At 44.0% G+C, this 26995-nt stretch overlaps 1 protein-coding gene across 8 annotated transcripts in view; it reads right to left on the bottom strand.

Moving 5' to 3' along the window:
* Positions 1 to 26995, bottom strand: part of PACSIN3 (protein kinase C and casein kinase substrate in neurons 3) — a 195036-nt gene that overhangs the window by 41389 nt on the left and 126652 nt on the right. For all 8 annotated transcript variants that reach the window (XM_077461140.1, XM_077461158.1, XM_077461125.1 and 5 more), the window contains 3 exons: positions 26172 to 26265; positions 12154 to 12310; positions 9638 to 9873 (listed from right to left, as the gene is read on the bottom strand). In XM_077461140.1, coding sequence (XP_077317266.1) covers positions 9638 to 9873; positions 12154 to 12310; positions 26172 to 26216 — 438 coding nt within the window. In that variant the 5' untranslated portion in view covers positions 26217 to 26265. The remainder of the gene's footprint in view (positions 1 to 9637; positions 9874 to 12153; positions 12311 to 26171; positions 26266 to 26995) is intronic.

Below are 26995 nucleotides of genomic sequence, written 5' to 3'. Positions count from 1 at the left end.
GTGTTAACACATATGCGATCCGATTCATGTCCGAACTGTCAGTTCGCAGTGCGATATGCGAGCTGAAATGGGGGTGTCGTTAACATAATGACACTCCCCAGCAGTTCGCATATGGCAGTGTGCACTGCCGTGCGTGTCGAGTGCGATGCGGGAACCCGCAGTTGATTCGCAGGGTTCTCGCATCGCACTAGTGTGAACCGGCCCTGAGTGAAGAGACAGTCTTACCCTGAAAAGTCTCATCTCTCAGACAACTTGTCTGGGTCAATGATTAGATAATTAGCTCATGCTAATTAGGTTAGATTTTAGTCATCCTGCTGTATATGTTTGTGGGAGATCTCAAATAAAAGACTATTCCTGATGTACTCCAAGACTGGTGTTCTCTAGTTCTTGGGGGTTCCTATAGCCAGATCCATTGGACTCGTGTTCCAGGACTTAGGAAGCGGTATGCTGACGGAAGCACTCAAGCGGGGTGTGGGGGATAGGTTCCGTCACACCCCCTAATTAGTAAGGTTTCCCCAAGAATTTACATTTTAGGGGTTCCTTGGGTAAAACCATTGAGAAAGGCAGCTCTAAGCTAATGTATGAGGGATGTATTCTAGAGTAGAAGACAGTATAAGTTTGAAGTGCCACTAAAACCACCAATAAATGGTGCATTACATGCTGTTCCATACTCACTCTGTCACTGTGGGATTCGTTTTCTGTTTTCAGCAAAAATCCTGGTCAATCCTGCTGTTCGCTACCTCCACTATCTGTCCATGTCCCCAGTGCAGTTGGGGATTTTGCAGAGCGGTGTTGTCAACTCTGCACATGCTCAGTTTTCAGCGAGTTTCTATGCGGAGTATTTGCTCCCCATCACATCTGAGCAGCCCATGTGACTATATAGAGTCACACATGTGGGCGTATACACAATAGTAAATGACAGCCCCCTCCCTCCTCTGTGCCCACTAACCAGCTTAATACAATGAGGGTGGGATATTATATGTAGATTAATGGAGGCTTCACCTCCCTCTTATGCTAGAACAGAGGAGAGGGTGTGAAACAGGATGTGATTGGCAGAAATCCACACACACCGTTATTGCCAAAAAATAAGATTCAAATATATATTTGCATGACAATTTAAAACAGTTTGATATTTTTACTTTGTATTCCAAAGGCAGTTTTTTTTATTTTGAACATGTGATCAGTAGTAGAGGACTAGACGATTCTCCTGCTTATGTTTCCCTGGGTCATGTATATCGAATTAGAAAAGAGGTACTTTTTTTAAATTAAAATAATTACAGTGCAATCATCCACATACAGAAATAGAAGGGACAATGTAAATTAAACAGTGTGTGTTTAGCATCACTAACTTATAGACTTACCCTGTGTGTCACTGGGACAGGAAGTCAATTAAAAATCCTGGGACAGACAACAATGTTCTAACCCTTCTGAACTCCAGAACTTCAAAACATTTTGAGTTCAACATGTCCAGGTTATGAAGAATAATTAGTCTCTGGTGTCCAATATCAGAGAATCTTTTCCTAGCCATTGGCATCCTGCTTTTCTAGAACAGCAATTGTTTTGTTCAATGAATGCACAAAAATATTTTCATATTACCAGGAAATCACCATAAGCACTTTGTTATTTATAAACCATTGCACACGTCTCATGATCGCTGTTTACTAAAAACCATGTTCAAGGCAAGTGTGTGAACGGTTGGTGGAATTTCCTGCAAACCGCGCCATTGTGTCCCAGTATCAAATAAGAGCCACAGACAACGCACAACGCCGCAGCAGAGATCTGTAACAAGTGCAAATTTAATCGGCTTACGTTCTCTCCTTTATACAGCCACAAATCACTTGTAAGCCATGAGCACTAGTAGATGAATTGGATAAAACGAGGAGATATTTGAAGTTGGGGATTCTGTAGCTCAATTCGAATGCTGCAAAAAGTCAATTGCTCAGCGAATGAGCTACAAATCATTGTAATTGCTGCAGAAAAGCGCGCTTGCTGATTGGAATTCATTTTTTCCTAAGAACAAACATTAAGATGTTCCAGCCTGGGGAAAATATAAAGTATAAAATACTGTAGCTGCTTTTAATATTAGGACACTTACCTTTCCAGGGAGCCCCGAGATGTCGGCACCCCCAGTCGATCTTTAGATTAGCCGTCAGGTGCTGCCGCCATCTCCACTAAGGGATACAAACAGTGAAGCCATTTGGCTTCCCAGACTGTTCCCTACTGCGCATGCACAAAGCCCTGTGCTTTCCAATTGGCCTGGCAGTGCAGGAAGGAGGCCTAACGTCTGAGGGCCGTATTGCCCATCTGATGCCTGCCGAGGCGAAACGTGTCGGACAGTCTAGCCGATTCTGCTGTTCCTGTCTTACAAGCCCTGTTTTTATCTTTGGAAATGTGAGTGTAACCTTCACATTTTCTGATTAAATTTCATTTATTCCATACGGAAATACGTTATGTGCCCGCCTTTTTCTTTCCATATCTAATGGTTGGGCTGTCTGCTCTATATATTGTCCCATCTGCTGATATTCGCTGGTCTGAACACCCCCTGGAGATTGAACCTTTGCTGTGAGCCTGAACCATCTCTCTGGTACCTCACAGAAGCCTGATTGACTCATTAGGTGTACACCTATTTGAGTTCAATCGTTCCGGTAAGCGACTGGTGACTTTGGTGGTGGATCTCCTATCAATTTTTAATTAAATTATGTGACACTTACAGTCTGATATATTATTGTTTTGATACACCTATTTGGTTTATCACCATTAGGACCTACAGTGCCTTGCGAAAGTATTCGGCCCCCTTGAACTTTTCAACCTTTTGCCACATTTCAGGCTTCAAACATAAAGATATAACATTTTTATTTTTTGTGAAGAATCACCAAGTGGGACACAATTGTGAAGTGGAACGAAATCTATTGGATATTTTAAACTTTAACGAATAAAAAAATCAAAAGTGGGGCGTGCAAAATTATTCGGCCCCCTTGCGTTAATACTTTGTAGAGCCACCTTTTGCTGCGATTACAGCTGCAAGTCGCTTGGGGTATGTCGCTATCAGTTTTGCACATCGAGAGACTGAAATTCTTGCCCATTCTTCCTTGCAAAACAGCTCAAGCTCAGTGAGGTTGGATGGAGAGCGTTTGTGAACAGCAGTTTTCAGCTCTTTCCACAGATTCTCGATTGGATTCAGGTCTGGACTTTGACTTGGCCATTCTAACACCTGGATACGTTTATTTGTGAACCATTCCTTTGTAGATTTTGCTGTATGTTTGGGATCATTGTCATGTTGGAAGATAAATCTCCGTCCCAGTTTCAGGTCTTTTGCAGACTCCAACAGGTTTTCATCCAGAATGGTCCTGTATTTGGCTGCATCCATCTTTCCCTCAATTTTAACCATCTTCCCTGTCCCTGCTGAAGAAAAGCAGGCCCAAACCATTATGCTGCCACCACCATGTTTGACAGTGGGGATGGTGTGTTGAGGGTGATGAGCTGTGTTGCTTTTACGCCAAACATATCGTTTTGCATTGTGGACAAAAAGTTTGATTTTGGTTTCATCTGACCAGAGCACCTTCTTCCACATGTTTGGTGTGTCTCCCAGGTGGCAAACTTTAGACGAGACTTTTTATGGATATCGTTGAGAAATGGCTTTCTTCTTGCCACTCTTCCATAAAGGCCAGATTTGTGCAGTGTACGACTGATTGTTGTCCTATGGACAGACTCTCCCACCTCAGCTGTAGTTCTCTGCAGTTCATCCAGAGTGATCATGGGCCTCTTGGCTGCATCTCTGATCAGTCTTCTCCGTGTCTGAGATGAAAGTTTAGAGGGACGGCCAGGTCTTTGTAGATTTGCAGTGGTCTGATACTACTTCCATTTCAAAATGATCACTTGCACAGTGCTCCTTGGGATGTTTAAAGCTTGGGAAATCTTTTTGTATCCAAATCCAACTTTAACCACTTCAGCCCGGACCAATAAACACCTTAAGGACCAGAGGACTTTTTCCAATTTCGCACTGCGCTGCTTTAACTGGTAATTGCGCGGTCATGCAATATTGCACCCAAACGAAATTTGCGTCCTTTTCTTCCCACAAATAGAGCTTTCTTTTAATGGTATTTGATTGCCTCTGCGATTTTAATTTTTTGCGATATAAATGGAAAAAGAGCGAAAATTTTGGAAAAAAAGATATTTTCTTCTTTTTGTTATAAGAAAAATCGAATAAACTAAATTTTAGTCATACATTGAGGGCAAAATGTATTCAGCCACATGTTTTTAGTAAAAAAAATGTCAATAAGAGTATATTTTTTGGTTTGCACAAAAGTTATAGCGTCTACAAACTAGAGTACATTTTCTGGAATTTACACAGCTTTTAATTTATGACTGCCTATCTCATTTCTTGAGGTGCTAAAATGGCAGGGCAGTACAACCCCCCCCCCCCCCAAATGACCCCATTTTGGAAAGTAGACACCCCAAGGAAATTGCTGATGGGTATGTTGAGCCCATTGAATATTTATTTTTTTTGTCCTAAGGGATTGAATGACAAAAAAAATAAATAAAAAATTTTTACAAAAAGTTGTCACTAAATGATATATTGCTCACACATGCCATGGTTATATGTGGAATTGCACCCCAAAATATATTCCGCTACTTCTCCCAAGTATGGGGATACCACATGTGTGGGACTTTTTGGGAGTCTGGTCGCGCACAGCACCCCGAAAACCAATCACCACCTTCAGGATTTCTAAGGGTGCAAATTTTTGATTTCACTCCTCACTACCTATCACAGTTTCGAAGGCCATAAAATGCCAAAATAGCACAAAACCCCCCAAAATGACCCCATTTTGGAAAGTAGACACCCCAAGCTATTTACTGAGAGGCATGTTGAGTCCATGGAATATTTTATATTTTGCCACAAGTTGCAGGAATATTACAAATTTTTTTTTTTTTTGCACAAAGTTGTCACTAAATGATATATTGCTCACACATGCTATGGGCATAAGTCAAATTACACCCCAAAATAAATTCTGCTGCTTCTCCCGAGTACGGGAATACCACATGTGGGGGACTTTTTGGGAGCCTAGCCACATACAGGACCCCGAAAACCAAGCACTGCCTTCCGGATTTAAATATAAAATGCTACCAAAAAAACTGTTAGCGATCGCAGGGATCAGGCCTGACTCTGCGATCGCTGCAGTTATGCGTTTAGTGTTTTGTAAGTGACAGCGATTGATTGATACTGCACTTGGGTGGGCTGGGCAGAGGGGCAAAACGCAGGTGCTAGCAGGTATCTGGGCTGATCCCGCTAACAATGCGTTTTTTTGGAACCCTAAACTGCTCGGGACGCTAGTATAGATCTGGTCAGATCAGATATTGATCTGTTCAGATTCTATACCACTACGGGAGGTGTATGCTTTGCGCGTGGGTGTTAGCGGTACTGGCACTAACCTCGGGCTGCCTGGGGCGACGCAGACCCTGACCCTAAAACCTAATTGATATCACCCGCCGGGTGATCAGGGGGTTAAACCTTTATTGGGTAATAAATGGTGGGTGCCCTGATGCTATAAAAAGCAAACTAACCAGAGTCACCCGTAACACTTATACGGTGATCAGTGGTGAAAGGGTTAACTAGGGGCAATCAGGGGGTTCAAATTTTTATTAGGTAGTATATGGGGGTCCCTGGCGCTATATAAAAACCTGACGGGGAACCTAAATAACTAACTGGCTAACCAGCGTCACCAGTGACACTTATACTGTGATCGCTGGTGAAAGGGTTAACTAGGGGCAATCAGGGGGTTAAAACCATTATTGGGTAGTATATGGGGGTACCTAACGCTATAAAAACCTGGCGGTGAACCTAAAAAAATAACTAGCTACCCAACGACACTAGTGACACTAATGCAGCGATCAGAAAAATTATCGCTTAGTGACACTGGCAAAAGGGGGTGAAAGGGTTAACTAGGGGCAATCAGGGGGTTAAAACCATTATTGGGTAGTATAATCGGGGTACCTAGCGCTATAAAAACCTGGCGGTGAACCTAAAAAAAAACTAGCTACCTAGCGACACTAATGCAGCGATCAGAAAAATGACCGCTTAGTGACACTGGCAAAAGAGGGTGAAAGGGTTAACTCTAGGGGCAATCAGGGGGTTAGACCTTTATTGGGGGGGTAGGGCGCTACCCTGGACCTAACACTAACTGCCCTGACAGTTTTTACTGTCACAACTCACACTGAATGCAGTGATCAGTAAATAAATGAACAATGCAATCAGTGACACTGTGACTGAGGGGGGGAGGGTTGTGTACCTATGTGTCAGTGTAGTGTTTTGGTGCACTTACTTTGTCTTCTCCTCGTAGTCCGGTCAAAAAGACCACCCCGAGGAGAATGACATCACTTCCTCCTTCCTGTGTATACAATACACAGTGGGAGGAAGCTTCTCATTGGCCAGGAGCGATCCAGAGGGGGTGGCCAGAAACCAACGGCCATCCCCTCATCACGGATCGCTCCTGAAGCGAACCGGACTGCCGTATCCAGCGGGAGGGGGTCCGATCGGACCCCCCACCCGCTGGAAGGCAGGCACGTACATGTACGTGCTAGTGCCTGCCTGTGCCATTGCGATGACGTACAATGGCAATACGGCGGTCCTTAAGTGGTTAAACTTCTCCGCAACAGTATTACGGACCTGCCTGGTGTGTTCCTTGGTCTTCATGATGCTCTCTGCGCTTTAAACAGAACCCTGAGACTATCACAGAGCAGGTGCATTTATACAGAGACTTGATTACACACAGGTGGATTCTATTTATCACCAGTCATTTAGGACAACATTGGATCATTCAGAGATCCTCGCTGAACTTCTGGAGCGAGTTTGCTGCACTGAAAGTAAAGGGGCCAAATAATTTTGCACGCACCACTTTTCAGTTTTTTATTTGCTAAAAAAGTTTAAAATATCCAATAGATTTCGTTCCACTTCACAATTGTGTCCCACTTGTTGGTGATTCTTCAAAAAAAATAAAAATTTTATATCTTTTTGTTTGAAGCCTGAAATGTGGCAAAAGGTTGAAAAGTTCAAGGGGGCCGAATACTTTCACAAGGCACTGTACATTGGTCCCCATATTTTCACTTATGGGCATTTCTTTTGAATAAAATGTACAAAAACAATTGTACTCATATTTTAGAGCTGCACTTTAACTGTGCAACTCACTGGCCTGTAATTACAAGCTTCTACCTTGCCGCCCTTCTTGTGGATAGGTACAATATTAGCTGTCCGCCAGTCATGGGGATCATCTCCTGTTAGAAGAAATTGATTAAAAGAGATCCTTTAATGGTCCAACAACTATATCTCAAAGTTCTCTTAGAACGCTGGGATGAAAACCATCAGAGCCCATTGCTTTATTAAGCTTTAACCAAGCCAGTTTTTCTGCTAACACACCTCTGCCTCCAAAAATCCTAAAAATGAACCGTCATTAATAGAACCAATATGATCCCCCAACTTTTTATTTTTGCTTGGGGGAGCACGTGCCCTTCAACCACTCCCAGGATTCAGAAGCCAATCTTCAAGACTGGACACTGTTCACAAGGGTGGGGGGAGAAGGTCAATAAAGCTTGCATAGCCTCAATTTCTTTTTCTTTTTTTTGGATAGAGCCGGGAAGGATTCGATTTTCCTTTCTCTTTTCAGCTTTAGGCTTGGTTCACACCTATGCAGTTTAAGGTCGATTCACTTTCCTTGCGCATTGTGTTTTTTCACATGCATTTCTGATGCGTTCTGCATTTTTGGGATGTGTAATGTCAACAAAACAGCAGAAACGCATTAAAAATGCAAGCACTGCATTTTTTTGATGCGTTTCCTTTTAAGTCTATGAAACTAAAAAAAACGCAACCTATTGGTAGGTAATAAAAAAAAAGTTCCAGACCTTTTCTAACAAAAATTAACCTTTTGAAAACGCACAGATGTGAACGTGAGCCATAGGAAATCATGCTAAAAAGGACTTTAGTGCATTACTGAAAATGCACGGCAAATCGCATAGGTCCTCTAATCCCTCCTGTATTGATTGTATCGTAAGACGGGATGAGCCGAACATCTCCCGGTTCGGTTCGCAGCAGAACATGCAAACAGGCACAAAAATTGTTCGAACACACGAACACCGTTAAAGTCTATGGGACACGAACTTGAAAAATCAAAAGTGCAAATTTTAAGGGTTAATATGCAAGTTGTCATAAAAAGTGTTTGGGGACCCGGGTCTTGCCCCAGGGGATATGTATCAATGCAAAAAAAAAAGTTTTAAAAACTGAAGTTTTTCCGGGAGAAGTGATTTTAATAATGTTTAAAGTGAAACGATAAAAGTGAAATATTCCTTTAAATTTTGTACCGGGGGGGTGTCTATAGTATGCCTCTAAATTGGTGCATTTTTCCTGTGTTTAGAACAGTCGCTGCACAAAATGCTATGAATATTAAAAGGGGAAACCCAAGCCAAAAAAAAAAAAATTGCATGGGGGTCCACCCAAATTCCATACTCCATATGGATATTAAAGGGAACCCTGCGACAATTTTTTTTTTATAAAAAATGGCGTAGGGGTCCCCCTCAAAATCCAGATCTTCCATACCAGACCTTTTAAGAGGAACCCTTCACCAACAAAAAAAAAAAAAAAAAAAAGAAGTGGGGGTCCCCCCAAAAAATCCATACCAGACCCTTATCTGAGGAACACGCAACCTGGCAGGCCGCAGGAAAGGAGGGGGGGGGGACGAGAGAACGCCCCACAAAGTCCATTCATCATCTTCTATGGCTCCGCCGACTAACCGAAAAATAAATACCCGCCGCCAATCCACCTCCATGGGAGGCACCCGCTGTCTGACATGTCCTCACAGGTGACAGTTCTTATACAACTGAGGGTGGGGCCACGCAGTGACATACTCGGGTGACCCGCCCCCCTCTAACGCACAGGGACTTCCCAATGGCTTCCACGTGGTGTTAGAGGGAATGAGGCCACCCGTTTATGTACCTGGGTGGCCCCGACCCATGGAGGCGGATCGGTGGCAGGTTTTTTTTTTTGGTCCATTGGCCGAGCCATAGAAGAAGATTAACGGATTTCGTGGGACATTTTTATTTTTTGATAAAGGACTTGTCCCAAGTTGTTTTTTTTTTAAACATTTTGACGCTTTGTGAAATGGCACGGGTACGCTGTCGGGAAGAAGATGCATGCGTGGGAATGACGTAATCGTTCGGGCCACTCACATCGCCGGAGCCGTGAACCTGGAAGGAACGCCGAGGGGGAAATGTCAGCCCCCTCGGCATGGACTGGGATCAGACGACGACACCTCGTTCTAAGGCGAGTATTTCACAATGAGCTAGTATGAGGTGCATACTAGCTCATCATGCCTTTGCCTTACAGGTTTTTGTTAAAAAAAAAAAAAATTTTTTATATATATATATATATATATATATATATATATATATATATATATATATATATATATATATATATATATATATATATATATATATATATATATATATATATACACACATACATATATACATACATATACACACACACATATATATAGTGTGGTTATACAACTGGATTATTTTTGGGGGGGGGGGGAGCTTTAGAAAGATTGCGTTTATTCCTATTGTAGTTTTATCATGACATACTTACATCTTTCAGCTTCTTCACCCAGGGTTTCTGAGCTTTACTAAATTTATCCTCCGCTTCCTTTGTCTCCCGAAATCCTCCAATCATCTGCTTGTGAAAGGCCTCCTTCTGCCAGTCTCGCACCTTCCCACTGTCCTCGTCCCACAGCTGATTCCGGAGCTCCGCGTGGATCTCACTGAGGGCATCTGCTGCTGTGAGGAACGCCTGCCAAGCCTTTTCCAGTGTGCCATACTGAGGGCCTGCAAGGCAAACGAGCCAACACCATTAGCAAGTAGCCTGCTGAACATGTGATATACAACTCATGTCTGTCAAAGTTATTTTCTCCTGGTGACAATTTAAACTTTCCCCTGTGTGTGCACCATGTCATTACTAAGAAAAGAGCTCCACTCCTCTGAGAACTTGGTGAGCTAGCAGAAGTAATCAATGATGTAATCTAAACCCTGCTGATTGTGTATCAAATGCTCACCATTGAACTGCAGGGTTGGAAAATTATCTGGGTTTGAAACTGAACTCATTCAACATCAAAACCAATCTTCATTACACTGTCTAACCACAATCTTCCGGGTCCCATGCCGAGCAGCTGCCACCACTGCATACTGATTACAATGGGTCACTCACTGGACACCACCGCCATTCACAAGGTGGCTTCAAGGCATTCTCCAGTTGGACGGATGGAATTTTTATTCATTGAAGAAAAGCAAAGCATTCTGTGAATGGCAGAGGTGCTGAGCGTGTGACCATCTGTGGCCATTATGAAGTGGAGCAGCTGCTCGGCACAGGACCCAGAAGATGGCAGCAATTGCTGTAGTAATGCCAACTACTACAGTGATAGTTTTCACAGCTGTCCCTCAGGTATGAGATGTACATACAAGCTGGACCAATGTAACTATGCAAACAAGATCAGATTCTAGAGTTGAGCTTTGGATATTTTTTTTTTTATATTTATATGTAGTTGAGGTGATTTTTTTTTTTTTTTAAACAAACACGTCATACATACCTGCTCTGTGCAATGGTTTTGCACAGAGTAGCCCTAATCCTCCCATTCTGGGGTCCCCCTGCCAGGGCCCCCCGCTCAAGCCCCCACCAGAGCTGAGCCTGCTTTGTGTGTCCACACAGGAAAGAATGGCTCAGTCACGCCCACTCCACCTCTTGATTGCCCTTACTGGCTGTGATTTACAAGCACTTTAAAGCAGGATTGCATTGTGGAAAAAATATTAAAAGCCAGCAGCTACAAAATACTGCAGCTGCTGACTTTTAATAAATGGACACTCACCTGTCCCGGGGTCCAGAGATGCCGGCAGCCGAGGCTTGGCTCTCGGCTGCTGCCGCCACCATTCTAGGTGAGGGAATCAGGAAGTGAAGCGGTGCGGCTTCACTTCCCGGTTCCCTACTGCGCATGCGCGAGTAGCGCAGCGCAATAGGAATTGTCCGCGCTGTCTCTGGGACCCGTGTGTGTCCCAGCAGACAGCGCGCAGGGACAGGAAGAGGCATAGACTCCCGTGGGAGTCTATGCCCGGAAGTGGGTGTAAATACCTGTCTTTGACAGGTATCTGCACCCCCCTCCCCCTGAAAGGTGCCAATTGTGAAACCGGAGGGGGGGAGGGTTCCGATCAGTAGAAGTTCCACTTTAGGGTGGAACCCCGCTTTAAAATTTTATTTCTAAATGCCTTTTCCTTACTTTTACCATATACTTATATGGTGACAACCAATGGTAAAAATGATCAAGAGACCCAGAGATAAAGGCAGCTGAAATTGGAATCAATCCAGCATAGCAGCTTTTGATCTTTGCTTTATTCCACCACGGTAAAAAGTTGAAATTTTATATAAATTTCAACCTCTCTTGAAAAAAAGGCATGCTAGGCCACGATTATATCTTTGGAACTATCAACCATTAAGACACATGGGTTTCACAATAGTATTGTCATACATATTCACTCCCCCCCACCCCCCCCCCCCTCCATTTACCTACTTTAGATTCTTAGGTAAGTCATAGGTTTAAAGCGGAGTTTCCATTATAAAAAAAGAGTCAGCAGCTACAAATACTGCAGCTGCTGACTTAATAATTGGACACTTATCTGTCCCACGGTCCAGCGATATGGGGGAATTGGAGCCCCACTCATCTCCCCCTCCGCTTGGCGGCAGCGGCATTTTAACTGTGGACGCCCAGCTGTGGCTTCACAGCCGGGCACCCACTGCTCATGCGCGAGCCACGCCACGTGCTGCGATTGGCCCATGCAATCATCTGGAACCGGTCACGTGTCCCAGATGATTGCCTAGCGGGAGGGGGGAGAGGTGATATCCCTTCCTGCGGCAAGGCAAGTGACATCAGGAGCCCAGGCGCTGAAGGAGGCAGACTACGAGAGGCGAGTAAAAAAAAAAAAAAAAAACTCCAAATTTTTTATTAATGATTTGTTTTTTTTTTGGGTGGAACTCCACTTTAAAGGTTACTTTTCTAATTAATTCTAATCATTAAAAAACAGAAATAAGTATTTGATTGTCTGCTGTGGATAGCCGCTTACCCTTCTCCAGGTTGCTCTTCCACTTACGGCTCCAGTCGGTCAGCTGCTGGGAATAGGCCTTTTCGATTTTGGCCCTCTCTCTGAAACAGGTGACCAAGTCGTTACATAGTCTGTTCCCATCTTCGATTCGTTTTACCGTGCGGCGATAATTACCAGCCTGGATAAGGGAGATGACGACATAGGAGATTAATGCAGGTCATAGCATGTACAGCAATTACAAGCAATTTCCAACAACAACCAGATTCAGTTTTTTACTTTTAATAATGGTTAAATGGTTTTGCACAGAGCAGCCCCGTTCCTCCTCATCTTGGGTCCCCCGCCAATGCTCCCTACCCCTCCACTCTGCCGAGTGGCCCCAGAGCAAGCCGTTTACTCTGGGGGCACTGCTGCATGCTCGCTCCTGAGCTAGCTCTGTGTCGGCCTTGACCCCACCCCCTCCCCTCAATGGCAGTTATTGACAGCAGCCAATGACTCACTCTGCTTTTTTTGGTTTGATACTTTTTTTTAAACTAAGAACTGTTACAAAACAATATGCCTATAGAATAACAGATGGGCATTAGAGGTCTAACAAACTGCATAGAAGCCACATACCACATTTAAGTATCCAGCCAGGTGGGGTGGATATTCCCACTACACTGACATTAGGAAATCAAGTAGGGGAAAGAGGGGTGAGAAGGAGAAGACAAGTAAAAAAGGGAAAAGGAATAGGATGGGGGAGAACTTTGTCTTGTTACCCGAATTTCACTGTAACATATTTCCTGTATTACCAAAGTAGGAAATTAGCAAAAGGCTGATCAACTTGAGACATAACCACCATATAGGTAGTACAGTAGGTAAAAGATAACCAACAGGCCCATATTTTGTGCAATTTGGTAGCCATATTGTGAGATTTTTTTTGGGCAAGGTCTGCCAATATGGTATCTATCATGTGGCAAACACCTGGCCCGCCATTTTATGTGGCCCATGCACCTCTCCTGCAGCTGTGGCAACCTACATGTTATACTTATTTGCTCTGTGCAAAAGTTTTGCACAGAGCAGCCCCCCAAGCCTCCTATTCTCAGGTCCCTCCCCTGCTCAGTGCCACTTTCTATGGGGGGCACTAGTGCAGGCTCGCTCCTGAGCAGCCCTATCTGCATCTATTGACACAGGCAGTGGGGCTTGGCCCTGTCCCCCGCTCCATCATAGGATTAAATTGACAGGTGCAGGAGCTAATGGCTATGGCTGCTATTAATCTGCCCAGTTAGGAGAGACAGACGGGAAAGCCTCCGTTCTTGTGCATAGGGCTGGATCGTTAATGGGCTCAAGTATAAGGGGGGATGAGAGGAAAAATCTGATAAAAAAAAGTGCTTCTTTTAAATAAATATGATCCCAAGACCCCTGCGATGTGCTGGAGATGTCGGGGAGATATAGGTTCCCATCTCCATATCTTCTGGGCATGCCCATTGATCCGCCCATTTTGGATTACAATACAATCCTTCGTCCAAGACTTGTTTGAGATTTCCCTCCCATTAGACCCTCTGTATTTCTTACTAGGGTTACCGATTCCTGGACTCTCTAGACATGCTCAGAAGCTCGCCACCTTTATTTTGTTAGCAGCTAAGAGAGCTATCCCTACACGGTGGCTATCACGTACCCCGCCCACTTTCCCCCCAAGTCTTGCAGAACCTAGAACATATCGGCCGTATGGAAAAGCTTACAGCCATAGTCCATGACACTATGCCTCAGTTCTCTATGATTTGGCATCTGTGGTATCGCTCTAAACTATATACTGCTACTTAATATAGTCTTCTGATTTTGGACCTCCTACGCTGAGTTTAAGGCTCAAATTGAACGTTCACACTATTCCATGCCCTTCTAAAGGAATGAAGTTTCCACATTTCCTGCTCACTGTCCTATGCCTATTTGATTGTGACGATTGCTGTTTTGTACCACAAATAATTGTTAATTTATGTGAGGATATACTGAATGTGCTGAAATATCCTGCCTTCCTCCCCCCTCCCCTTTCTTCCCTCCCCCCCTCTCTGTTTCCGATTTGTCTTATATGATGGACTTACTGTTTACCTGTGCATTTATGCAAACACTTTGTCATTGTTATCTTTAGATTTTCAATAAAAATACAATAAAAAAAAAAAAAAAAAGTGCTTCTAATGTAATATTTAAAGTGTTACTAAACCCAGGACCCTGCATTCACTAAATCTGGTCTTACACCGTACACAGAACATGGAAATGCTATTTTTTTCGTAAATACAAACGGCTAAATACCTTTTCTCATCAGCAGTAAATAGCAGTCTTGTGACTTCTATCAGAGTCCAGCCAAGCACTGGTTAAAGCGTGAAGGCCGAGTTTTCCGACTGTCCTTTAAGACTGCAAGACCCCTGACCCTCTGTCTGGACAGTGCTGATTGGCCCTGTGCTGATCACATGCACTTTCCCAAAAAACAAACAACATCTTTAGCAATACACACCAAACTGAGCATGGGCAGCCTGACTCCACAGACTGAGTTATCAGGAAATTATTAGGACGACAGCGGAAAGAGGGGAGGATCATAGAAGACAGGATCAAAACAGACCTTTTACTCAATGCAGAGGATTAACCCCTAACTAACCTCACCGTGAGTATAACAAGCAATTCTTTACTGCATATACAGACTGATTTTACTGTAGTGGGTTTAGTAACACTTTAACAGCACAAAAGACACAAAAAGGCATAGTAAGGGCTTACGTACACTTTATTGTAAACTAAACCTGTCATGAAAGTAGGGCTGAAACAACTAATCGATTAATCGACAACTAATCGATTACTATTTTCATAATCGATTAAATCGGTCAGTAACAAAATGGGGTTAAAGTTAATGAGTCTGATGATATTTACCAGATTGACCCTTTAAAAGTATCTCTCCCCTCTAATGGTATATACAGCATCTCTCTGCTAATGGTATATACAGTATCACTCTGCTAATGGTATATACAGTATCTCTCTAATAGTATATACAGTATCTCTCTTCTGTCTGTTATTCTCAGAGTGGATTAGATATTTTGCTCCCTAACCATATAGTTATTTATATTTACCACTGCATATAGAGATATTTAAGAATAAATTGCCTTTTTTAAAAGCTTTAAGGTTATTAACCGATTAATCAAAGCAATAAAAATCAGTCAACTAATCGATTATGAAAATAATCGTTATTTGCAGTCCTACATGAAAGAAATTTGGGGGCTGCCATTACAGACCACCTGACAGTTGCCTGGCTTCAATACATCCTGACTCCTGGACTGGAAACAAGTAAACAGATAAGAAAAATCTGAGAAAAGTCAGAAGAAGTCCTCATCTGCATACTTGTTCAGGTGCGATAATAAACGCAAGAGGGTCAGTGTAACAGCCAGGCAGTTAGCTTTCTCAGAAGGAGAACATAGCAAGGACAGCCTACATATTTCTCTAATGACAGGTTTTCTTTATAAAATCATAAAAAGTATTTATAGTTTTAAATTATAGATATATTCACGGTAGGCAGCTAATAAAAGTGGAACTCGAAGCAGAATTACAGGATTTACCCAACTAGGCTCACTCGTCTTCCAGCACCTATTCTGACTAACCTGTGTAATAAAGTTTTGTATACTTACCTATTTGCAGCCTGCTCCGGTCACACTATGTCCCTTGTGTCAGAGGCGCTGCAGGGAGAGGAGAGAGCGCGATTGACAATGGCTGGTTATGCCTAGGAGCAGTGATGTCACCCATAAGCTTTAATGGCCTATTAGTTGTTGGTCCTCCCTCCTCTCCCCTGCAGGTGGTGCTGGCTGACAGAGGGTAGCCTCATCACATGACTGGACCAGAGCGGGATGAAAATAGGCAAGTATATAGATATCTCTAACACAGTTTTGTCAGAATAGGCTTTAGGAGCGGGAAGGCAGCGTTTTAGTTTAGTTTAAAAAAGTTTAGGTGGGGGAGATTGTGCAAATAAGGAGCGGCACAATCCCCAAAGATCATTAAAAAAAAAAAAAAAAAAGCCTAGGGTATCCCTGAGTTTTCTGGGGTGAGTGTCCAGGTAGTTGTGCTCTTATGCTTTAGTATTCATCTCCTCAGTTAGTCCATCCTTCCTGCCACCCCCGAGTCACTCATGCATCTTCCCCCTTTTTATTTTTTGCCATTCCTGCTTGCGGGTGCTGATTTTCTGACGTTGGTTTTTATTTTTGTTCTCCCCATCGTTTATTTTATGTGATGAATATTCTGAATGAATATTCTGAAGGTATACTGTGCAATAATTATGTATTGCTTACTTACCAGTTAATATATTATGTGAACCTAAAGTGGACTCTGAAGAAGCCCAATTTAGGGCGAAACGCGTAAATCCCACCATCCTGGGTTCTGTTGATTGTTGGCAAATTTGGTAGCACTATACACGTTTTTAGAATGTCTTTTTACACTTTCTCCATGGATTAATACATTTTGTTTTTAAACCTATCTTTATCTTGTTTACTATTGGCTGTGTCACATTTAAAAATCCCCTATACTCCTTTGTCTGCCCCTGTGGGAAACTCAGGGATACCCTAAGCTCTTTAAAGAGGAAGTAAACCCTAATCTGTTTACTTCCTATTTGTCTCCCTGCAAAAGGTAAAGCATAATGGGCCACTATGCATCGCATAGTAGCCCATTATGTGTCACTTACCTGACACAGGAGCCAGCGATGTCCCAGATTTCCTCGCCGGCTGGAAGCGTCCATCCTTCCGGGGTCACAGATTCCGGTTCTGTGACTGGCCAGAGATGCGTGCGGGAGCCGCCAGTCACAGCATGTCTTTTAATGAAAACGGCGTACTTTGCTCATTATCTCTTGAATGCTTTTCGGTTTTGCTTTCGTGTTTTTTTTTTTTTTTGTTTGTTTTTCTTCACTGGCACTTCCGTTATTGCTTTACTGTGTTTGCCCTAAGATGCTCTGATGCTAATTACTAATCCTGTCCCCTGGTTTATGGGACTGGGTGCTGTATGTGGATTTAACAGTATATGTTTGTTGTTTATCTTTAATAAACATTTATTAAACAAAAAAGAAAACGGCATGCCATTACCCTTCTAAAGTGCGCATGCGCCGAGTACATCGGCGCATGTAGATTTAGGAGATATTTACAGCACCACTTTAAATAGGGAGCGTTTTAATTTAGGTTAAGCCCAAAATTCTACTTTAACTGCATCCGAGCACCAAACTGGAAACACCATTTATTAAATTCAAAGCAAACTCAGCCACCCATTTGGGTCCATGCTTTATTTTGTTGAGACAGTACTTTGGGGGGGGGGGGGGGGGGAGGGCGGCGGAAACCAGCATTTTTGGCTGTGGCCACCTTGAGTAAGGGCAGATGATTCATGTAGTATTTCCTTCCTGGAATCCATTTGCCCTTAGCTCAGGTATGCAGGCAGGATGGTGCCTTTAGCTGGGAAAGCTCCTCACAGCACCTCCTCCAGATGAAAGAAAAACAAAAATACCCATGAAGACCCATGAAGACTCCTGGGATGTATGTCATCATTTTGGCCTAGGCGAGAAACCAGAAAGCAACTGAATAAAAAAAAAAAAAAAAAAAAAGAAAAGTTCCATGAAATATACATATTGAGCTTCTTGCTTGGTAAAGCTACACACACTTACATGATCTGGGGTGACAACGCTCACTCCTGTGTTGTATCTATGGAGGAGCAGCTCTTTCACCATAGGACAGGAAGTGTGTTAGGAGTACTGGCTCCCCTCAACTCCTACCTCCATAACATAAGGGGGGGGGGGGGGGGGTGTTTGGTAGTATAGATAGCTGGCAACAATGCAAATGATTGCTGTCAGCACAGCTAATGATGGGTTGCCTTAAAGGGGTGTTCCGGCAGCTATTTAAAAAAAATAAAAATATTTTAAAAGTCAGCAGCTACAAACACTGTAGCTGCTGACTTTTAAAAAAGGACACTTAGCTGTCCAACGATCCTGCGATGTCGGCCGCCCAGAGTCAGATCCGTCCATCGGATTGGCTGCAGGTGCCTCCATTCTAATGAAGGGAAACAGAGTGGAGCCTTGCAGGCTTCACTTCCCGTTTCTTACTGCGCATGCGCGAGTCGTGCTGCGCTTCGTGAATGGCCCCATTGTTTTCTGGGACACACATGTCCCAGAAGAAAGGGGGGGGGGGTATTGTGGCGCTACCTAAATATAAGTGGATTCTATAATCCTTATGAACTTTTATGCACTTTTAGAATTCTTGTTGTGGATTTTATATTTAATGATACGGCTTTTCTATGCATTCTGTTTTTTGTCCACAAGATGGCCATAATGAGTGCTTATTCGGAATTCTACTAATTATTGGTATAGCTAGTAGAGGCTCTTATGTATAATTAGTAGAATAAGATCGTAAATTTATGAATGAAATTAATATTTTATTCTTAACATGTTTAGATTATGGAGGGAGAAGATGGATTAGTATAAAAAAAAACTGCACTTGTTATACGTGTTCCGCCACCGTGTGGATAATGCGACGGCGGAATGGACCATATATAAGAGCGACACCCGACTCCTTGACCCTTTGAAAAAGTCACGTGTTATGTGACGCAACGTGTCAGGGACGCGTTGTGCGGCAACTTATATATGGACAATGGGCGGGGTCACCAAGGGGATGTCACGTGGGCCCGCCCCCTTATGATGTCACAGTCCCAGCATCCTCCGGGACCAACATCACCCGGTGACCCCACCCATTGTCCCTATGCAAGTCGCAGCACAACGTGTCATTGCGGCCAGAGACAGCGTCGAGTCAACATCTCAAGGAAGAAGAAAAGACAGCGACAGCGGCTACAGAAGACCAAGCCACCGCTAGTAAAAGAGCTGGAAGAAGAAAGAGGAGGCCCGGCAAGAAGAACCGAAGAGAGCGACAAGACCCCCGAAGAGAGCGACAAGACCCCCGAAGAGAGCGACAAGACCCCCGAAGAGAGCGACAAGACCCCCGGGCGGCGGCGACGAAGAAGAAGAAAGCCGGGCTCCTCCGCTAGTAAAAGAACTAGCAGAAGATAGTGGAGAAGTCCGGCGAGAAAACCCCCCCAAGACGGAAGACCACCGGAGCTGTGCAATAAAATGATTTTAAAACCTTGTGTTGCGTTTTATTCACACTTTTTTCACCAGGTGAATGGGTAGGGATACATTGTACCCCATACTCATTCACATAGGGTGGGGGGCCGATATCTGGGGACCCCTTTATTAAAGGGGCCTCCCAGATTCCGATAAGCCCCCCGCCCGCAGACCACAACAACCAACAGCCAGGGTTTTCGGGAAGAGGCCCTTATCAACATGGGGACAAGGTGCTTTGAGGTGGGCTGGCCGCAGGGCTCCCCCTTCCCCAAAGCACCCCCCCATGTTGAGGGCACGTGGCATGGTGAGGGGAGGGAAGGGAGGGAGGGGCACTCGCTCGTCCCCACCCCCTTACCTGACCTGCCTGTGTGCTCGGATAAGGGTCTGACATGGACCTGGGGGGGGACCCCCACGCCGTTTTTTTTTGGCGTAGGGCTTCCCCTTTAAGTCCACACCAGGTGACTGAGCCGGCAAGATCGAATTCCTTCGCTAGTCCCATCTACATGGAGCCGCGTTCTAAATGAACGGACTATCCTCCGCGTGTGGGCAAGTCCGTTCATTCCAAAATCTGGCAGACTCCCACCATAGTCCGTCGGTTTGTCCGCCGCACCTAGTCCGGTCATGGTTGGCAGGTCCACTCATTCCGAAAGTCCGGTGGACCTCCACTTCAAAGTCCAGAGGTTTGTCTGCCGGACTAAGTCCAACGGATAGTCCGATCGTGTGTACACTGCATTAGACCACCAAGCCTGCCCATTTTTTTCCCTTCATTGACCTGGCTGTTGGACTATAGATTTAGGTTTATCCCAAGCACGTTTGAAGCCGTTGACTATCTCACTACCTCTGCTGGTAGATGTGACCCTCTGAAGCTCTCCCTGCCTCTGGTAGGTTTTGATAGCTGCTGGGTGAGCACAATACTGGGCACAGCATTGGCTTATGCAGGAAAGAGTGGGTCTCTACATGGAAAGGCCCAGGCTGTGTGCGGTTGTGGCAGTCTGTATTTGTCACTCATTTGTGTGAAGGTGCTCAAGAAGGCAGGAAGCTTCAGAAGGCAAGGAGCGGAGAGCTAAAGTTACACTCTATAGAGCTCAGTGAGAGCTGATTGGAGGGAAGGGGAAACACCCCTTCACACGGCAACAGAGCTGAGGCTGTCAATCAGCTGGAGATCCCTCCCCTGTCACCATTGTTCTCTTGGTGTCAGGAAAACTGTCAGAAGTGACTCATGCTGATAGCAGAGGAACAAAGCAGCAGACAGAAATGACACTTGGGCTCCATTCACACTAGTGCCACTTGTCATGTGGCTTTGGACATAACGAGTCGCACTCGCAACAATTCTTTCAATGGCCCCGTTCAGATCGGTGTGACTTAAAAGTCGCAGCGTTTTTGAAAAGATAGTTACACTATTTTGGTGAAACTTTTGATGCGACTTATAACCATTGAGTGTAAAGTCGCACTGGAAATCATGAGAATTTGGAGTCGCACTAGTGTGAATGGACTTAGTGCTCTGGATGAAGACAAGTACACACTATAGAAGAATATTTTGTTCATATTTCATGTCTGAGGTTTACAACCACTTTAAGTATGCTGGGCTTTTAAAAAAAGAATTCTAAATGCCATCTCTGCTCGCTTGAATGCATCCTGTGCATAACTGACTATGACATTGGATGTAACCAAGTGTCCTGTGCCTTCTAATACAGGAGGAGTGCAGCCCTATTCGGTTACTAACTCTACAGTCTGTGTAATCTGATCTCCCCGCTAACCAGGTCTCTTTCCCAGCACAGCTGTAGAATAATCTGGAGAAAGATCATCTTTTTCTCAAAACTCAGTTGGAAATGGTAAATTAGAAAGTCTTTTTCTCTTATATAAAACGAGCGTGTTGTGCGATCTCCTTAAATCGACTCAAAATTGTGCAATAAACAAACCATGTTGTGCTGTCCCTTTAAATCATACACTCAAAATGTGCAATATCTATAGTCCAATATATTATTCTACAGGATTTATATAGGGCCAACAGTTTTCTCGGAACTTTACAATGTGAGGGCAGACAGTAAAAATACAATATACAGTATGTCACAAAAGTAAGTACACGTTTGTGAATATTTTATTATCTTTTCATGTGACAACACTGAAGAAATGACACGTTGCTACAATGTAAAGTAGTGAGTGTATAGCTTGTATAACAGTGTAAATTTGACGTCCCCTCAAAATAACTCAACACACAGCCATTCATGTCTAAACTGCTGGCAACAAAAGTGAGTACACCTCTAAGTGAAAATTTCCAAACTGGGCCCAACGTGTCAATATTTTGTGTGGCCACCCTTATTTTCCAGCACTGCCTTAAATCCTCTTGGGCATGGAGTTCACCAGAGCTTCACAGGTAGCCACTGGAGTCCTCTTCCACTCCTCCATGACGACATCACGGAGCTGGTGGATGTTGGAGACCTTGCACTCCTCCACCTTCCATTTGAGGAGGCCCCACAGATGATCAATAGGGTTTAGGTCTGGAGACATGATTGGCCAGTCCATCACCTTTACCCTCGGCTTCTTTAGCAAGGCAGTGGTCATCTTGGAGGTGTGTTTGGGGTTCTTATGTTGTAATACTGCCCTGCAGCCCAGTCTCTGAAGGGAGGGGATGATGCTCTGCTTCAGTATGTCACAGTACATGTTGGCATTCATGGTTCCCTCAATGAACTTTAGCTCCCCAGTGCCGACAGCACTCATGCAGCCCCAGACCATGACAGTCGCCAAGACACACTTGTCTTTGTACTCCTCACCTGGTTGCCGCCACACACGCTTAACATCATCTGAACTAAATAATATGTTTATCTTGGTCTCATCAGACCACATGACATGGTTTCAGTAATCCATGTCCTTAGACTGCTGGTCTTCAGCCAACTGTTTGCGGGCTCTCTTGTGCATCACCTTTAGAAGAGGCTTCCTTCTGGGACGACAGCCATGCAGACCAATTTGATGCAGTGTGCGGCGTATGGTCTGAGCACTGACAGGCTGACCCCCAACCCCTTCAACCTATGCAGCAATGCTGGCAACACTCATACATTTATTTCCCAAAGACAACCTCTGGGTAAGACGCTGAGCATGTACATTCAACATGTGACACAAAGTCCAAAAATATATGAATGTCGCAGCACTCCAAAAGTTGAGACTCCTATGTGCATTTAATCCATCCAGTGCTCCGTCACCAGCACACCAAAATTGCGTACCAGATTGCTATCCCCCACAATCACAGAGATCTATTAGAGCTTAATGGTTTTCATGCAAGCCCCCCCCCCTCTCATCATCAGCCTTTACCGGTTTACAAAGATCAACAATGCCCAGCATAGAAGAGACATGGAACAGAATCTATAGTGTAGTACTTCAAAATACCACTAAAGATTAAAAAAAAAAATCCAGCATCTCACAGAAACACTCCGCTTATATGGACAGATGTGAAGACGGGGCGGAGCTTAGCAGTGATGTCATCACACCCACCTGTGAAAGCATAGAGCGCATCACATGCTGAATGATTTTTATGTCTATAAGTACCCATCATTTAATAAAGTTGTATCTGAAGTATCTAGCCACCCAGCAAGATTGCATTAAAACGATTAAAGTGATTGTAAATGCAGTTTTTTTTCCCCTATAAAAATAACAAACCTGTTTTAGTTACCGGCTCTGTTGCAGTGAATTTGCACAGAGCAGCCCAGATCCTCCTCTTCTCGGAACCCTCCCTCCTGTTCGGTGCCACTACAGCAAGTAGTTTGCTATGGGGGCACTCAAGCAGAGTTACAGCAGCAGGTGCCAATGGCGCCGCTGCTGTGTTTCAGCCACTCAGGAAGGAGAATCTGGCTGAGACACTTGTGGATATCACTGGACAGAGGGACCTCAGGGAAAATGTTAGGGGGGCTGCTGCACCCAGAAGGCCTTTTATAGAATGCATTAAGATAAAAAAAAAACTTCTGCTTTTACAACCCCTTTAAGTGGTTGTGGGGTCTAACAATCTGGTAAGCCATTTTGGTGTGCAGGTGAAGAAGCATTGGATGCACACAGGGGTCACATATTTTGGAGTGCTGTGACATTCCCATATATGTGGACTTTGATTATTCAATCTATTACAAATATACGGAGCACTGTGATTCACATGGTTGATTATGGGGGCATGGTGAGTTTATGTGATCGATATTGCAATAGGGATATTTCACATTTTTTGGGCTTATGATTTAAATGGACAGCTTAATATGGTTTATTTATCTAAGTTTTATTATTATTTTTGTATCCATTAACAGTGGGTGCAGCATTCTCATATATACACACACAGGATAGTTTGAGCACTTTGGCACAGTTCTTTACTTTGTTAGTTCATATTTATTAATTGGAAGGTGGTGCTAAAAAATTAGGGTAGAAAAAAAAAAAAAAAAAAAACAATGGAGAGATGGAGATAGAGAGATTATATTTATATATCTATATCTATATATATTTATATCTATCTCAATTGGCCGGCCTTCTGAGAGCTGGCCCTGCGGCCTTGTGTGTCTTAGCCCTCCTGTGCTCATTAAGTTCTGGATTGCCATCTATCCCAACAGTTCCATGTGATATCTGTAATTGGAGTAATAGATGGGTCTAAACAATGATGATCATTAAATTTTTTGATTTTTCTGCAGAAATTTTATGTCCTCAAAACACTCCTGAAGAAACAGGCAATCTGCGAAAGATGTCCAGACTGGCTATGTTCTCATTACTATGAAGTATTAACATCACTTTGGTTTTGGAAGATGTCATGGGAATAGCATAGACGCAAGGGAACTTTTAAAACGTGTTTTTACTAGCTTTTGTGGTCAACTTTTTTTTTGGGGGGGGGGGGGTATTTTAATAACATTTGTAATAAAAGGTGGTTTGTTTTTAACTTTTTGTAATGTCTTTGATGGTAACAAAAAGGTCCACTTGCCTCAAAATTATTTCCTTTGCCTTGTTAAAAGTACATACAAAAACTTTTAGGCCCCTTTCACATGGGGCGGATCCGTTCAAGTGGAATCTACCTGCTCAGCGGAGGATCTCTCTGCTAATCAGATGCAGGTCCATGTCTGCTCCACTATGCAGAGCGGACAAGGACAGAGCCCGCTCTCCTATGGAGCCGTTCAATGTAAACGGACCACATGTCTGTTTCCATCCGATTTTCAATTGATCCGATGGATAGATGGTGAACGTATTGCCAAATGTCTATTTTTAGCAGATTTTATCGGATCAGATGCCCGGCATGTGTCAGCGGACATCCGCCGCCCCATAGAGATCAATGAGTGGTCCAAGAGAGTCCCCCTGAAAAACTGATAGGTGGACATAATCGGTCTACTGGTGTGAAAGGTGCTGAACATAAACACACTACATATAAACTCTATATTTTTCCAATAAGGTAAAACAGAAAAGAGCGAATCCTTGTACAATCTGGCCAGCTACAATCAAATCAGGAGATTTAATATGTACAGATATGGTCTAACAGATGCCCAGTCCAGTCCCCAAGGTACCCCAACGGGTCATGTTTTCAGGCTTACCATTATTTTGCACAGGCGATTTGATCAGTTTGGGGGCGGCACAGTGGTGTAGTGGTTAGCACTCATCTGGCAGTAAGAAAGGTCGCTGGTTCGAATCCCAACCACGACACTACCTGCCTGGAGTTGGCATGTTCTACCTGTGCCTGCGTGGGTTTCCTCCGGAAACTCCGGTTTCCTCCCACACTCCAAAGACATGCTGGTAGGTTAATTGGCTTCTGTCCAAAATTGGCCTTAGTATATGAAAGGTGACCTTGGATTGTGGGCTCCTTGAGGGTAGGGACCGATGTGAGTGTGCAATGTACAGTTTCACTGCCTTAGTATTTACCACAGCTGTTTCATCTGAGGGAAATCCTGAAAACCTGACCTGTTGGGGCGCCTTGAGGACTGGAGTTGAGAAACGCTGCCGTAGATCACCACTTTTTTTGCAGATTGCATAAAGACAAATGCTAAGCCATAAAAGGGGACCCAAACGATCCACTGCATGCCAGCCCCTACCCGCATCACATGCTCTGTGCTGTCAACAGGTCACAAATACTCCTTTACCACTATTCTGACACCACCATGCTGCTAGGATAGAGTAACAGCCAAAGTGGGGGTGGGCCCCATGTGGCAGCCATAGACCAATCAATGCCTTTGCCTGGACATACGTCCTGACTGTTGACCGCAGCCCATTGACCTAGAGGCAGTCCAGATCTAGATGCCACAGCTAGAAGGGGCCTACAGCAAGGGTAAACTTTGTCTATGTCATGGAAGTGCTTTAAAGTAAGCCATTGAAATCAGATTGTTGGCAGTGCATGTCAATGTGCCAAAAATCAAATATGCAGCATTTCTGGCAATGCAATACTGTATGCTGCAGTGTACTACACCCAAGTGCATTACTGTAGTGTGCTTGGCTGTCAATGAATGACTCCACAATACAGCAACGCACGGGTGTAAACTGGCCCCAAGGAGGCAATTGGCGTGTGTTTTCAGCATTTAACAAGTGCCTCCCCAACTGCCAAGTATAAAGGGGTGTTCAGAACCTCATTGCTCAGTATGCCATCCTATCTTTTTTGGCCATTGCGTTGTGCTGACCCAAACATCACATGCAATCCTAGTCACCTAACGAGCGTCAATACTGTGATCTAAAAAACATAGCACCCTTCAGGATCCAGTGCCCCAGTGATCATAACTGAATAGTGCAAGAACACCATCAGGAAAAAGAAAATCTGATACATCTAGCCAAACCCAAGGCTTTTACTGTGCAGATTGTACAGGTATTATTGACTCGGCTAAGTCCATCTGGCCTCTGGCTCAGCTTATCCAGAATGTTCAGCTGCCTATGGATTGCGTAACCAGTGTCTGCTTGCATAAAGCAATGTTCCTTCACCGACGCAACAGAAGAAATAAGAGTCTGCAGCACTCACCTCCCAGAAGCTGCCGCTGGCAGGCCCCCCTCCCTCGTCTGTCATTACCGCGGATTTCTTGCAGCACAGAATTTTTGCAGATTATTGTCTGGCACTGTAAGAGAGCGAGAGAGAGAGACACTGATGAAAAGGTTTGTTACGTCACCCAAGAGTTTTTTTATCATCAAAATGACCTGCATACTTTAAAGTAAAAAAAAAAAAAAAAAGGTCTGTGTGACATGAGCAGCAACCATCTCAATAATGTCTATATAAAATATCACCTAAAGGAGAATAGTAGAAGCAGCCACATCAGCACATTCTCTACAACTGAAACAGAAGGAATGACATTAAAGAGGATATCCAATCCCCAAACAGGTATACATTCCCCAATCCGCAACTGCAGAAACAGAAGCGTTTTGAATAGCGCGGGGGGGGGGGGGGGGGGCTGTCAATCATTGAATGATGCAGGCCATCGGACCGAGGACACAAGGCAGCGGGAATCTCTAGATTGGCAAATCTCTGGCAGGGTTCCTTCCAAAGTTTCCAGAGCTGAGCCGACTGCCCTCCCATTTGATAGTGATTGCATAATCCCACTTGCAAGGTCACTTGGCAGAGCTGCCAACATTATGCCAATGACCTTTTAAGCTGTCTGTAAGGATGGAATTTTTACCACCACTGTAAGAGGGCATTCTTCTGTTTAAATCTAGAAGGGGTTTCTTGAGACCTGATCATTATTTTAAGAGTTCCTCTAGGGCAGGGATCCCCAAACTACGGCCCTCCAGCTGTTGTGGAACTACAGGTCCCATGAGGCATTGTAAAACTCTGACATTCACAGTAATGACTAG

This window comes from Lithobates pipiens, unplaced genomic scaffold (assembly GCF_037356315.1).
Source record: "Lithobates pipiens isolate NorthernLeopardFrog02 unplaced genomic scaffold, aLitPip1_a1.2 Scaffold_10, whole genome shotgun sequence".
Classification (NCBI taxonomy): Eukaryota; Metazoa; Chordata; class Amphibia; order Anura; family Ranidae; genus Lithobates; species Lithobates pipiens.
The sequence above is the reverse complement of the archived record's forward strand: the minus strand, read 5'-3'. Positions and strand labels throughout refer to the sequence as shown.